General features: G+C 43.5%; 1 protein-coding gene and 1 long non-coding RNA gene across 8 annotated transcripts in view; one reads left to right on the forward strand and one right to left on the reverse strand.

Annotated features, from left to right (window-relative positions):
• Positions 1 to 856: 856 nt before the first annotated feature.
• Positions 857 to 15204, reverse strand: part of LOC309666929 — a 39686-nt gene continuing 25338 nt past the window's right edge. For 4 of the 5 annotated variants that reach the window (XR_014267353.1, XR_014267354.1, XR_014267356.1 and 1 more), the window contains 2 exons: positions 10247 to 10375; positions 857 to 6710 (listed from right to left, as the gene is read on the reverse strand). This is a non-coding gene — a long non-coding RNA (uncharacterized lncRNA). The remainder of the gene's footprint in view (positions 6711 to 10246; positions 10376 to 15204) is intronic. The other variant, XR_014267355.1, reaches the window with a different exon arrangement.
• The window catches only part of CEP85L (centrosomal protein 85L), a 212696-nt gene continuing 209449 nt past the window's right edge, over positions 11958 to 15204 (forward strand). The window contains exons 1-2 of one of the 3 annotated variants that reach the window (XM_082474593.1): positions 11958 to 14105; positions 14244 to 14401. In XM_082474593.1, coding sequence (XP_082330719.1) covers positions 14369 to 14401 — 33 coding nt within the window. In that variant the 5' untranslated portion in view covers positions 11958 to 14105; positions 14244 to 14368. Of the gene's footprint in view, positions 14190 to 14243; positions 14402 to 15204 lie in introns of all 3 variants that reach the window. The other 2 variants (XM_082474597.1, XM_082474598.1) reach the window with 2 other exon arrangements.

The raw sequence follows: 15204 nt of genomic DNA on the forward strand, positions 1-15204 counted from the left end.
GGGCCTCTCACTATCGCGGCCTCTCTTGTTGCGGAGCAGAGGCTCCAGACGCTCAGGCTCAGTAGTTGTGGCTCACGGGCCCAGTTGCTCCGCGGCATGTGGGATCTTCCCAGACCAGGGCTCGAACCCGTGTCCCCTGCATTGGCAGGCAGATTCTCAACCACTGCGCCACCAGGGAAGCCCCACACTCAGTGGTTCTTAATGCTTCCTCCTAGATGTTATACTCGTCACGTCTGCTCATATGTCATTGTCTAAAGCAGGTACATGTCCACACCTAACTTCAAGGGGGGTGGGAGAGTGTGATTCTACCATATGCTAGGAGGGGAACTATACATATTTGGTGGACAACATAAATGATCACTACAAAATGTACATGTTAAGGGTCAAATACATTATATGGACTGTGCCCACATGCTGCAGGCATTTAGAGGAGTGAGCGAGCAATAAAATCTAAGATTTTAATTTATGCATTCACTTATTCATTCATCATTTATTCAGGGTACATTTATAGAGCATTTTCTAGCACTAGGTACTCTCCTGCATAATGGTCCTACAGCATTAAACAATCCTGACAAAAATCCCTGCCCTCCTGAAGATTACCTTTTAGTAGGGGAAGACTTGAGCTAGGCCTTGCAGGATGAGTAGAATTTAGACAGGTATACAAGGAAAAGCATTCTAAGCACAGGGAATAGAGTTTGTTTCACATGAAACCAGAACAGTATCAGGCATCAAAGAATGGCAGAATCACTTAATGAATATAACTTACTCCACTTCTGTGTACCTAAGGGCCATTGATAAAAACCATGATCACATAGTTAAAAAAATAGTTTGGATAACATGGAATTAACATGGATGCTTTTAATTAGTAATTAAAATTAATTAAAAAGAATATAATTTTTAATCATTCTATATTCTTAGTATATTTTATATGTAAAATATAATGATTTAGATATGTTTCACTGGTAATTTGCTTTTTAACATCTTTATTCCTTGAAATGTTTGGTAGTGGGATAATTTGAGTAATGACTATTGTGAATAAGTATGACCACTCCCACATTTCTAAGGACCTAGTTATTCCTTAAAGACCCTCAGAAACCTTAAAACTTTTTTTTTTTTTGCATACCTACAGAATATGTCATCGCCTTTGAAAATAAATTTACTAGGATTCTGAAAGAGGGCAAAGTAAAAACAAACTTACAGCTACTCTTATATACATAAATTCATAAAAACAAATAAAATGAAATACTCATATTGAGATCTTTAGTTCATTTTTTACCTAAGAGTTGTTGATGAGGCCCTCGCTAAACTCTAAACTTAGGCAGATGAAAAATGTTGTTGAAAATACAACCAGGCAACAGATTAGTGAGAACCAAGAGATGATATCACTTAACTTGAACAATATTTATCTGTGGGGAAGGGAGTGTAAATATCCTCAGAGGTTGAAAACTTACAGATGATTTATGAAAAAACATAAAGATACTACCTCAAATGTTTTAAGATGGCTACTATCATAAAGACAGAAAAATAACAAGTATTGGAGAAATTGGAACTCTTATGCTATGTTGGTAGGAATGTAAAGTGGTGCAGCCACTATGGAAGATGGTGTGACAGTTTCCCAAAAAAATTAAAAATAGAATTACCACATGATCCAGCAATTCCATTTTGGGGTATATACCCAAAATAATGGAAAATAGGGACTCAAAACTATTTGTACACCCATGTTCTTAGCAGCATGATTCATAATAGCCACTTATATGAGGTACCTAGAGTAGTCAAATTCACAGAGACAGAAAGTAGAAGGGTGGTTTCCAGAGCCTGGAGGGAGGGTGGAGGAAGAAGAGTTTATTGTATAATGTGAACAGAGTTTCAGTTTTGCAAGATGAAAACAGTTCTGGAGATGGATGGTTGGACAACAGTGTGAATGTGCTTGATGCCACTGAACTGTACACTTCAAAATGGTTAAGACGGTGGACTTTATGTTATGTGTATTTTACCACAGTTAAACATAATTTTTAAATATATAAAAACAAACGAACAACAAGAAGAAATTTTAAAACTTCTGGGCTTTGTAAAATCAGCAGCCATTTATTTTCCCTTCAGTCTTAGGCATCTCGTTTGTGTTTTGCTCAGAGAGTAATTCCCTAATGCGATGCTTACACATTCCCACTGTCCAAACCTTGATCGCTCTGCCTGCTGCTACATTCCAAGAGTTCCTGTCCTAATTAACATTTCAGTCTAATAAGATTTTCTGGCTCCTAAAGTGTGATCTATCAATTGTTGACATACCTTGGGATATGGCCAGGCATAACCCAGTTAACTGCAGTGGGACAGGCAGCCTGGGAGGGGCTGGAGAAACAAGCACCATGGAACAGGTGCCAAGAAAAAAATGCAGTTGGCAGAGTAGGTAGCAGGGCAGGAATGAGTAAAGGGATGGCCCATCATCACAAGGCTGCAGGGAGTCCCAATGGAATTCTGGCATGTCGTGACTTTCTGGGATACAACAAGAACTTAGATGGGCAGAAGGTACTGGGCAAGGTTGTCAGCAGCTCATGGTTAGGATTGTTCCAAGAAGGGAGATTGATAAGAGCATGGCAGAGCCTCAAGCCTCAAACGGCTAGAGAATTCCAGCAGGTTGGAATTCTGGCAGGTCGAAAAGGCAACATTCTCAGCACTCAGAATCCTAGTTACCAGATCTTGAACAGAGATGGTCCAGAAAGGGTGACTGGACCTAACTTCTAGACTGTGGAGCTAAAGTTTATGCACCCGCAGCCCCTTGCCTAAAGTCAGGATTGGCAGAGGCTGAGCCGGGCATAGCTTACAGCCAGGAGCACCAGGGACTAGCTAACTAGTCAACCATGACTCGTGGTAAAATAGAGTTGAATCATCCATTCTAAAGCCATGCAGCTTTGGGAGTTGTTAGCATTCTAGGCTGCTTCTCTAATGTAAGGAGACTATCAGTGAAGAATCTAGCTTTCTGAAAATCACAATGCATGTCAGAATTTATAAATCGATGGCACAAGAAACATTTTGAGGTAGAAGCAGTCTAAGCTTTGTGTCTTGGCTGGAAGGAAAAGAGGAAAAATCTTGGCGAAATATCCATTCCTAATATTTCTCTGGTGTAATCAGCGAATGCCATATGCTCTTCACTGACCTCATAGAGACAAGGATCCTGAGTGGAGAGTAAGTGTTGAGCCTGGTGAGCAGACCCACAATCAGAAACAGAATTCTGTATATTTAACATATTATTATAAACACACACACACACACAATCCGTTTCAAGTCCAGATGGAAATGTACACAAAACCTTGGGCTTCACAGCAGAGAGAAAGCTGCTGTAAACCAGCGAAGAAATCCTCATGTTGTCCTTCCAGAGCTTTGGTTAAGTGCCTGCTGTGTAGTCAGAGTTTCTGAACGGGGCAGTGCTGGTATTCTATTGAGGAGGAAACTAAGTCTGGGAGCTTAACTTATTTTCTCAAGACCTCTTGTCCGGGCAACGGCAGCCCTGAGGTAGAATCTAACAGTGAAGAGGGTGAAGGAGAATTAGAAGGTCGGGTCCAGCTGGATAGGCGCTCACAACAGCACTCATCACTGTGTCGTAAGAAGCCCTCCTCACCACCGTCTGCTCTAGGAAATCTCTGGTTTGGAAGTGCAGTTAGGGGGCCCCCCTGCTTAGCCAGCTTAGACCTTAAGGCACAGTGACTGCCTTTAGCCTTCAAAAAATCCAGGTAGGGAATTCCACGGGGGTCCAGTGGTTAGGACTCTGTGCTTTCACTGCTAAGGGCGTGAGTTCGATCCCTGGTGGGGGAGCTGAGATACAGCTAGCCGCGCAGCACAGCCAAAAAAAAAAAAAAAAAAAATCAGGTAAAAATTACAATTTGCAGAGTGATAGAGTTTTGTGATCTTTGCTGAGAAGTAGGAGGAAGAACCAGCCCTCCAGGGAACCCCCCCCTCCTCAGCATCACAGTTACCCACCCTCTCCTCCAGCTACCCTGACCTCAGTGGCTCCGCAGGTCTGCAGGCCAGACCTCTGTTCATTCTTCCTTTCCCAGACTGGAGACAATGCCAAGTGCCAGAGCCAGCCTTGAAATAAGAAAGTGGGTATTTAAAATAAACCCTGGACTCAGAAATGCTTCAACTCATAGTGTAATTGACCAAAAATACATCAGTATTCATTTCTTATTGCTGGTGTAATATATTACCACAAACTTAGTGGCTGAAAATAACATACATCTATTATCTTATAGTTCTGGAGGTCAGAAGTCTGAAATGGGTCTCACTGAGATAAAATCAAGGTGCTGTAAGGATTCATTTCCTTTCTGGAGCATCTAGGAGAGAATTCGTTTTCTTGCTTTTTCCAGCTTCTAGAGACTAGCTGAATTCTTTGGCTTGTGACTCCTTTCCACCTTCTAAGCCAACAACGGCTGGTGGAGTCTTTCTTGCTAGTTGTTTACTTTATCCATTAGAGCATGTTAATCAAAGTTGTTTTAAATTTTCAGTCTGATAATGCCAACATCCCAGCCATGTCTGGTTCTGACGCCTGCTCTGTCTCTTCAAATTGTGTCTTTTGTCTTTTAGTATGCCTTGTCATTTTTTCTTGATAGCCAGACATGATGTACCGGGTAGAAGGAGCTGCTGTGAACAGTAGGTGGTGGTGAGGTTGGGGGGAGGGGGTGTCTGCAATTAGGTGTCCAGTCTTTTAGTGAGCCTGTGCCTCTGGGCTGGGAACTCATAAGTGTTTCTCGGGTTTTTCGCCTCCCCCCTTAGGTGGAACATGATGGCTAAGTGGGCTGCAGTTGGGTATTTCCTTTCCCACTATCAGTTAGGCTTTGAGAATACCCCAGCAGGTTAGGCTCCGTTAACGAGTTTCTCCAGAGGGCAGGCCTTGCTAAAAGCAGAATGCTCTGACCTTGCTGGACGTATGAGAGGGTTTTTTTCTCCAGTATTTACTGTGGAAACTTGGTTAAGCTCCTGGAGAGAAATCTCACAATATTGTGGGGACCTCCTATGACTGGGGCCCCCTGGAGTTTTTAACTCTCAGTGCTGTCTGCACTGAGCCTCCAGCAACTCATCAGTTATAATTCACTATAACCCTGGCACGGGTTCCTGTGGCGCTTTCCCCTCTCGAGCCTCCGTTAGGGAGGCAGAAACGCCCTGTATTCGCCTGTCTGTCTGTCTAGTCTTGTGGGCAGTGGCTTGCCCTGTGTCCTCCTCTCTCTTATGAGTCTGAGAAGAGTTGTTGATTTTTCAGGCTGTTTAGCTTTTTACTTCTTGTTAAGATGGAGAGACAACTTCCAAGTTCCTTACAGCAGACCCGGTAACCAGAGCCATGGAACCTTTCTACATGGCATCCAGCTAACTCTGAGACTCCTGCTTCCCTCTTCCACTCGTAAGGACCCTTGTGATTACAGTGGTCCCAGCCAGACAGCCCAGCCTATTCTTCCCATTACAAGATCAGCTGATTTGCAACCTTAATTTCATCTGCAATTTTAATTTCCCCTTGCCACATAACAGAACCAACATATGCACAGGTGCCAGGGATAGGACATGGGCATCTTTGAGGGGCCATTATTCTGCCCACCGCTAGATCCTTCCTCAGAACTTTTTTGGGGGAGGAGGCCGGGGGGCAGAAAACACTGGGGCATCATGAAGAGAAGAGCCCGGGAACCTCAAAGCATCAGAACAATTATCCCCATTTCCTAAACCCCGAGATGGCTCCACAATATACCTTAAAAACCTGTTGTCCTTCTGTCCTGTCTCCCAGTTTACTTTAGGAGAATTTTTTAAACTTCATCTGTTTGGGGAGGAATGGATTTCTCATTACATACAAATACTATGTGTTTCAGAAGATGAAGGAGAGGGTCTCTTTCCCAGGGCCAGTGGCCAGGGCTCCTAAGTCTCAATCCAAGAATGACAGTAATGGCAGTAATGAGTCCTGAGATCAGTGTAGGGGGTGAGGAACAGTGGGGGTAGGGGAGAGCAAGGGAGGGAGAGGGAGAAGAAGGGATGGAGAGAGGGAGTAAAGAAGGAAGGAAGGAACGGGAAAATGAAGACAAAAATTAAATAGACTGGTATAGAAAATATCGGGGTGCCTCACGTATTCTAGGGATAAAAATTATTTCAGTCACATCTGGACGTAGGCACTGGCTTGCTGTGTGAGTGCATTTCACGGTGGGGGCAGCAGTCTGAACCTAGGGGCTCCCAGGCAGCTGCAGGTGTTTGCAGGGAGAGGTTTCTCCCAATCCCTACTGAGAAAAGTGCATCTGCTTATCTGTGCAGAAGCTTCAAAAGGACATTAGGGGACCAAGGAGGCAAAAAGGATGGGGATGTGCAGAAAGGAGATCAGAACAGAAGAGGTAGAGATGGGAGTTCAAAGGGAGAAAGAGAAAGTGAAATGAAATTAAGAACATTAATCCTGTTGGATTAAGAACAAAAAAAGTAGACTCAGACAAGAAATCAGCCAGGAAGATAAGTGTGGATTCAAATGCTTTCCCGGGAAAGTGCAAAGGAGAGAAAACCCCCAAATCAAAACCAAAACCCAAACCACCCTGCACTCGGCGTTCCCTCGTTTTGCAGCTGCTCAGCCGAACCTCCAGCAGCCCTCTCTCCATCGCAGGCACTTGTGGTGGGCGCTGGTGCCCGAGGCTGGCCATCTGGGCTTGCTGGTGTCTGCCTGGCGCTGTGGCCTCCAGCTGTCCCTGTAGGTGCAAATCCTAGCGGGAGAAAGTGAAAATGACAGGGGGCCTGGTCTGAGTGATGGGCAAGGAGGTGGAATGACAGCGCTGCTGCAGTCAGCGTGCAGCCCCAAGGGCGGTTTCTGTTTAACGCTTGCTGGGGACCCAGTGTCCTTGACTATTGCCTCATCACAGACTCAGGGGCAACAGCTATCGAGCACTATTAAATGCAGACCGGGTACCATGAATCCTGTTACATAGAGAGGAAACTGGGTCTCAGAGGGATTCAAGAAATTGCACAGGATCAGTAAGTGGGAGAGCTACGACTCCAGCCACCCTCTGACCTCTGCACAGGGCTCTTTTCAACACAACTGCCCCTCAAGGACAAATTTTCAATGAGGCTGCCCCTGGCTATCACACCTGGAAACTGCACTAGCCATTTTAGTCTCGGGCCTCCATGCCCTCAACCCCCACCAGGTCCCTACTCTGAGTTTTGGACCAGTGGACCTTTGGGGGTGGGGTGGGTAGGGTACTTCTGGTGGGAGAGTGGGAAACCCTGGAGATGTCTTCTTCTCTCATCAGCGTTCCTGAACAGGCATGGTGGATGGATGAAAGTAGCCCTCTCTTCCCAAGTTTAAAATGGAGTTTCGGGTCGCCTAAAAATCAAATCCTTAAAAGGAAAGTAAAATACTATTGTCAATTCATTCTTATACACAAACTTACAAACGCCTGGTTAAGGATTATATTCGCGTCTGTTTTATGGTCCCCTGATGTAAGCACAAGGTCAGTCTGCCAGTCCCTCTTCTTCCCGGTTATCTTTTCCACTGCTTTTTCTCTTTATGTCTCAAGCACCCAGTCCTGCCTGTGAGCTCAGGCAGCACCCAGAAAGTTCTAATCGAGCGTGGCAATGGACCTGACAGGAAAGCTCTGGAAAAGACAGCCATTTCCAGTGAGCATCTGGGGAGCTGGAATAGGGACACTGGAGTCCTGCTCGCCTACCCCTTTAAGGAAAGAATGTCTGGAGAGTTGGGGGCTGAGACGGGGCCTGCAGACCTCCAGAGGGGTCCAGGTGACACGGGGACTGCTGTGAACTCTCTCACCTGTCATCTCCCTCCCGTGTGGCAGGCTGGTCACTAGGTAAGAGAAGGCGTCATCCTGCTCCCACTTGAGGAAACATTAGATTAAGTCAAATCAAGCAGAAGTCTTTCCTTCAGGATTTGGTGAGTTTAATAAACCAACAGGTGTTGTGAGTCTCCCAAAGAAGAGTATGGTGTGAAGTCAGGAGCGAGGTCCTGAAGCTCTTTCTGGCAGCCTCCTTGCAGAAGAGGAACCACTAGGTGTGGGTGAGATATTCTTAATCTTGTTACACGGCAGAGGGAAGTGGGTCTCAGAGCAGTCCAGGGAATTGTGGTCCATACAACACAAAATCATAAATATAAGTTAGGTGTAGCTACAGCTTTGATGGGACCCACGCAAACAAAGCTTAGGCTTCCTTAGCTCACAGTCAATGCATATTTTCTGAACATTTGTTTTTGGGGGGGGGCACACCATGTTTCAAAGAAACAGCCTTCCAGAACTCTGAGTCTAAATGCAAAGTGTCCAGGGTCTTGGGCAGCTAGCCTGGCTCTGCAAGGAAGGCATCTGGGCAGATGCTGCCGTCCAGCTTGAGTCCCCCTTTAGCACCGCTTTTCTAATCCACTGAACAAAGCAGTGGCCTCTGGGCTGGAGCTTCTCTGACACACAATGATAAAGAAAGGAAAGTCACCCGCACCGTAAAGGTGGCTTCAGGGAATTTGTTGTTTTTGTGGCTGTTAGATTAATCCTGGACACTATGCAAAAGGCCCAGACCTCCCAGAAGGTGGGTAGGAAGCGACAGCTTCTAAGAGAGTGAGCCAACACCAGGGGATGCAGAAACAACTCAGAGGACAGTTCCTTTCATTCTGCTGGCTTTTAAAATGCTGCTCACTCTGTTTCATGTCACGCAAGTCTGTGTGTGACAACTGTTGAGGAACTTGGGCTGTGACATTAAGCAAACACTGCTGATGTGTTTCTGATTACATTAACGGTGCCTCGCTCTCCAGCATGTTAACTCATCGTAGTTGATTATGCTGACACTGAAAGCTTGTGTTAACATGTGTGTTTGTATTTCTAGCTGTAATTTAGTTCAATACCAATACGAGTATCAATACGATCTGAATTAAATGTGAGATGATCAGCCTAAAACTAGAGCACAGAGGATTTAGATGAGCTTTGAAGATTTACCAAGAGAGACAGTTGCTAAACACTGAACTAGGTTATAAGGGAAGTTGTGGAATCTGTTTCCCTGGAGGTTACTAAAACAATGTCTATTCTATAGAAGGTTCCACGATCCTGACAGAAGGTAGAGAGCTTAGTTTGGCTGGCAAGGTCTTCTAACTAAAATCATAGGTACTCTACTCAAGGTAACCATTGAGGGCTCTTATACACAGGTGGCATTTTGATTCCTTAACACCTTGCTTGCTGATGCTATTCCTGTTAGGAGAGTTAGAAATTCCATTTCAGGTCAGACTAGCCAGGTATGAACTTATTACCAACACGATGCTTTCTTTTTTTTTTTTTTTTTTTTAAATAAATTTATTTATTTATTTATTTTTGGCTGTGTTGAGTCTTCGTTTCTGTGTGAGGGCTTTCTCCAGTTGCGGCGAGCAGGGGCCACTCTTCATCGCGATGCGCGGGCCTCTCACTGTCGTGGCCTCTCCCGTTGCCGAGCACAGGCTCCAGACGCGCAGGCTCAGCAATTGTGGCTCACGGGCCCAGTTGCTCCGTGGCATGTGGGATCTTCCTGGACCAGGACACGAACCCATGTCGCCTGCATTGGCAGGCGGATTTCTAACCACTGCGCCACCAGGGAAGCCCACGATGCTTTCTTTTTTTTTTTTTTTTTTTTTTTTTTTATTTATGGCTGTGTTGGGTCTTCGTTTCTGTGCAAGGGCTTTCTCTAGTTGTGGCAAGCGGGGGGCCACTCTTCATCGCGGTGCGCGGGCCTCTCACTGTTGAGGCCTCTCTTGTTGCGGAGCACAGGCTCCAGACGCGTAGGCTCAGTACTTGTGGCTCACGGGCCTAGCTGCTCTGCGGCATGTGGGATCTTCCCAGACCAGGGCCCGAACCCGTGTCCCCTGCATTAGCAGGCAGATTCTCAACCACTGCGCCACCAGGGAAGCCCGATGCTTTCTTAATTACTCTATAAAGTATGGTGATTATAAAATAAGGCAACTATTGTTATTGTTGTTACTACTATAATAATAATTATTATTATTATTACCTACCATTTTTGAACACTCACTATATACTAGGCACTGTGCTAGCTCTTTATATACATGACTTCATCTTCCTCTTATAACAAATATTTTAAGATGAGTATTATTATATCCATTTCATAGATGTTTAAACTGAGTTTTGAGGCTAATAACCTGTTGATCACCCAGCAGGATTCAGACCCAGGTCTGTCTGACTCTAAAGCCTGTGTTTTCATGTATTACAAGGTGTGGCTAATGTATCTAGAAGCACATCAGATCACATACAGCGTTGGCTCTTACGTGCAGTCCCATTGGGCAGCCATGCTCTTCTACTGGTGCTCAACAGAGGCTGGGTTCTCTTTTGGACTTGCCTTCATCTCCACAGACACCTCAGAAGTTCACAGAGAATGACATAGTTCCCATCAATCCCTGAAATTTTAGATGGGATGAGAAAGACCTTCATGACAATCACCTATTTCATATGTAGGGGTTCTCACTAGGATAATAAAAGTTCTTCTGCTAAAAAAGTTTGCAAATATAATACACTCTTTTGAAAATTCTCAACATTTTTTGAAAATCCATTGAGCACTTGTCTTGGGTGGGGGGAACACCTGAGGATTATTCAAAACCAAGCCTGGTGAGTTGGGAGAATAATCAATCCAGTTATAAAAAACAAGGTATGAATGATAAAATAATAATGTCAATTTTCTTATGTGATATTGTGACACGTATACTGATGGTGTATGCCCTGTATTTCCATCGCAACCAACTGTGGCCCCAACACTGACATCCATCTCAGAGTCAACACAGTGACCTAGAAACATCTCACCTATTCATTGACCAATGTCCAAGAGAGGACCAAAATGATGACTTATATGAAATGCATTAATCTAGCAGCTGGTGAACTTTGGAGCAAGACAGATGGTGGAGGTGATGATTTTGTGTGAAATGTTTCCCCTCTCAGCGAGATTACCAAAAATGTGCTCCTCTGCTATTTTTTCTATCGAGGAGGGGGTGGGAGGAAAGACTCTTTTATTGGTGTCTGTAACAGATACATTTTCCTTAAACAAGATGTAGGTCAGTGATAGGCATGACCTTTATAAACACTTTTTGTGCATATTATAATAGGGAAAAAAATTTAGCCTCATGATGAAAAAACAGCACAATATTCTTTTGCTAAGAATTCTGAAATTATTATATTTAGAGTTTTGATATTTTTTTCTGAGAGTTTGGGTCATATCTTGGTTGTTTGCCACCTACAGCTAAATTTAGCCAAACTCGGGCTTATTTCCTTTCCTGTTCTCCTTACGAACCCTTGTCACATCTGAAGTTCCCCGTTGTTGTCAACAGCTCCATTCTCCTGCCAGCCTCCTATGTTCCTAACTTGGTCAGATCTTTCCCTTCTATAAGTTTGTCCAGGAAATCACCAGTTCTAAGGATCCTTGCTCTGTGGGACTGCTTGAAGTCACATGCTCTCTCCATTCCCACGGGGACAGGCTGCATTGGACCGAAGCATTGCATCTAGACAGGGGGAATAGTTTTTAATCTCCCACCTTTAGTTCCTTCCTTATACGAACCATCTTATCCAGCAGCAAGCATTCTTTTCATCATTTACCTGACAAAATTAAATTAGAGTTATTCAGCAAGTATTCTATCACCTTACTACTCAACTCATTGTCTTGCAGGCCTTTACTATGCCCATCAGACCCTTTACTGCCTCTTCCTTCAACCGCCTTCCACCTCTGATGTATCCACAGACCATTCAGCCTGGCACTTCCCACCAAGTGATGCCACTTCATCCCTTTCCAACAGTGTTCAAGATTGTTCTTTGTCACGTTTTCCCAGAGAATACGTGGTTTCCATGTTTTCATCCCCACAACTTTCTTCAATATCCTCTTATCCCTTAGGCACTGATATACAATACAACGAAAGGTTGAAATTAAAAATTTACGTGCCATTGTGTTCGTATTCCTACCTGCTCCATAAATTGTTCAAGCTTCTTTTGTGCAAGAGTCAGTCTCCATTTTTGACATTGCACCTGGGCGTTGGGCAGTCCCTACACACAAGATGGGTTTCCATTAGTCCCATCTCAGTCCAGGATCATCTTTAAAAATTCCACATTTTCCTGACAAACTTTGAAGTCAGGAGGTCCTTCCGTGCTATGTAACCAAACTTCTTCTGCTGGATTTAATCAACCCACTGAAAAATTTATCTCCTTTGTAAAGAATTTTCTGTGTAAGGAAATCATTGAGTCTAAAAGCTGAGTTTAAAAATAATTCTTTCTTTATTCCAAAACTTATTTACTTTAATGTTGTGTAGAAAAGAAAGATTTAAGAATTTTTTAGAAAGCAGTTTCTGTCTGCAGACAAGTTGTTAAACAATCAACCCAGAGTTAAGATGCCTACTAAGCTATTCAAATAGGATATGTTTATTTTTTCAGTACCAGAATTTGTTAGGTAGATTCATATATATCAATTTATATTACCCTCACAACAATTCTTTGAGATAGATTTATTATTCTCACATCATCGACAATGAAACCAAAGCTCAGTGCAGTAAAGTTCCAAGTTCAAGCTCACCAAACTACAAGTGGTGGAGTAGAATTGTTACTTCTGTTTCTTACCATCTAAACCCTGCCCTCTTTCCTAATGCCGAGCTGTTCTGTGCCAAGGGCCTAGGGTTAGCACTGAGCCCCTTAATGAGAAAGAGGCAAAGGACCATGCAGCATGGTTGACAATGGTAGTGAGGCAAACAGAGCCATGGGGAATGTGCCATGTTGATTAGATGTTACATTCCCATATGCATTTGGAACTACTTCTGGGCATTATTTCAGTTCCATTGTTTTGTCTGTTTACTTATGGATTAGTCTGAAGCTTTATATTTCAGTATCTGATAGGGCTACCCCTCATTACATTTTTCCCTGGAGATTTTTCTTCTTGCTTGAGAATCAGCTTATCTAGTTGAGAATATCATTATGAAGTTTTTTGGTGTCCTATGTCAGATTTATAGATTAAGTCAGGAGAGTTGATATCTCGATAATATTTTGTGTCTTCCCAACACAAAACATATCAGGTTTTCCCATCTGTTCCAGTGTTCCTTTGTGTCTCTTTTTCATTTCCCTGTACTAGAGTCTTTTGTGTTTTCATTAGATCATAAAGGTAAACCCATTATTTTTTTAATAGTCTTCCTCTTGGTTTATTCTGTGTTTCAGTGTTGCTTTCTTTTCCTCTTTCTCCCTTTCTTTTTTTTCTCTCTTTCACACAGCACGCATGGACACACATACTGACTTTTTCATCCACAGAGTCATCAAGGGCATTTGAAAGATATTGAACTAAAAGTTCCAGAATCTTCTGTGACAGGTACACAATAAGGTGTTCTTTCTCCCTAGAAGAACATGGCAATAAACTGTCATAAGCTTCATGATGGAGGGACTTTTATCTCTTGTTCATTGCCATTTTCGAAGTGCCTAGAACAGTACACATTTACACTCAGTTATTATTTGTTGACTGAAGGAATGAAAAATCCAGTACATGCCTCCCTAAATCCCACTGGAACAAGGCCCTTGGTTTATGTCTTCTGGCAGGTGAAACTCACTCTGGGTATTTTGTTGTAGAAAGTCTGTTGAGAAGAGAAGCAGTGTGTAGAGGAAAATTATCTTCCTGTGTATATGCTCTACTGACCTATTTCTCCATTAGAGTATTAATAATAAATGCCCAAGGCTCTACTGAAAATAAATAACCTTATTCCTTTTTGCTTCTTATTAGCCAAAGCCTTGCAATTCACATTTGCACAGTGATGGCTCTAAAATGCATCCTGGCAGATGGATACTTCTTGAGCTGTCATAAGACGATGAAGAAAATCCAGTTAAATGTGTGGGTTAAGTCGGCAGTGAACAGTCATCATTCTGAACCGTGTTATAAACTGAGGCTCCGGGGCTCTTCAGCGTTACAGCCTTTCCTGGCAGTGTGGGCTGCAAAGTGTGTACAGGAAACACAGTCACACTGTGGTTTCACACCGGAGCTCAGGTTGCCTCTCATGAATATGCATGACGAGGCTGGATCTCGCTCTGGCCACTTGAGTGTTCTTGAGCTTAACTTAACTCCCACAAACCCACTTCCTGCCTATCATTTGAAGATGTTCCTTGAGGAGGTGTGAAAAAGTGAGTTGTAACTCCAATTGTGGAGCATTTTCCTTTCCTTCTCTTCAAGATGACAAACTGCACCCTGATTTATTTTTATTCACTGTGAGTCATTTGCTAGTCTTATTTTATAAATAATATTTTCTACATCTTACTCAGAGGCAGATGGGAAAGTTCAAGGAAACACCCTCTTGAAAAGAGGAAAAGCCCTCCGGTCTGGATTTGCACATTGGTGCCTTTGCTGGAGTCCCCGATAAGCAGCACTGCCATGAGGAAATAAACAGATGGCGAATGGTCCTAGGCAAGCAGCATTTAGAGTGGGTTTTCTTTGTTTTAGAAGTGTCTGTTATTCTGCTCTCACTGCGAACTCTGTGTACTCCTGAGAATGCAAAAAACAAGCTGGAAACTCTTTCCTAATATTCCTAAAACAGGTCACCAGATCGAAAGATACTTGGGATACGCGCGCGCGTGCGCACACGCACACACACACACACACACTTGCTAACGGTTATTGTGTGTTTTCTTTGTGAGAGGAAATGAGGGAGGGGAAGGGGGGCTCCAGCGCCTCTGAAGCCAAGAGGCAGCGCTCCAGGAACCCACGTGATGAACAGCATGTGCTGGGAAATGCCAGCCTGTGGCACTCCTCAACTTGGCATACAGACGCAACTCCTGTTTGACAAAATTTACGAAGCAGACAGGGAGTAGTAGGGGTCTTTTCTCTGGACAAACAGTAAAGGGTGAGAAATGGGCATATGTAGGTTGCTATGCAGTTATTTTGCTGTTTATATGGGAGCCTTGCCAAGCAGCACTTAGACCCTGGGAACATTTGCCTTAGTCCATGGAGGTCCCAGCCTTTTCATTCGAACACACGCCAGTGTCTTTTCCTTTAATGACAATCGTTAGGGAGAAAATGTGCCTTCTTTCTAGATGTGCTGCTTTTATTTCTCCACAGTCTGATAACCCCTTCCTGAAGTCTGTTACTGATATTATCTTGGTTGTCATAGATTACTATGATTCTAATGAACTGTTTGTTTGTTTTTAATGTTAGAGATTCTTTTCCTATGGAATGTTCATCCTTTAAAAATTGCTCAACACTGTTTTGGCATTTAAAGCTCATGTT

The sequence above is a fragment of the Balaenoptera physalus genome (genome assembly GCF_965194825.1).
Source record: "Balaenoptera physalus genome assembly, chromosome: 9".
In the NCBI taxonomy this organism is placed as follows: domain Eukaryota; kingdom Metazoa; phylum Chordata; class Mammalia; order Artiodactyla; family Balaenopteridae; genus Balaenoptera; species Balaenoptera physalus.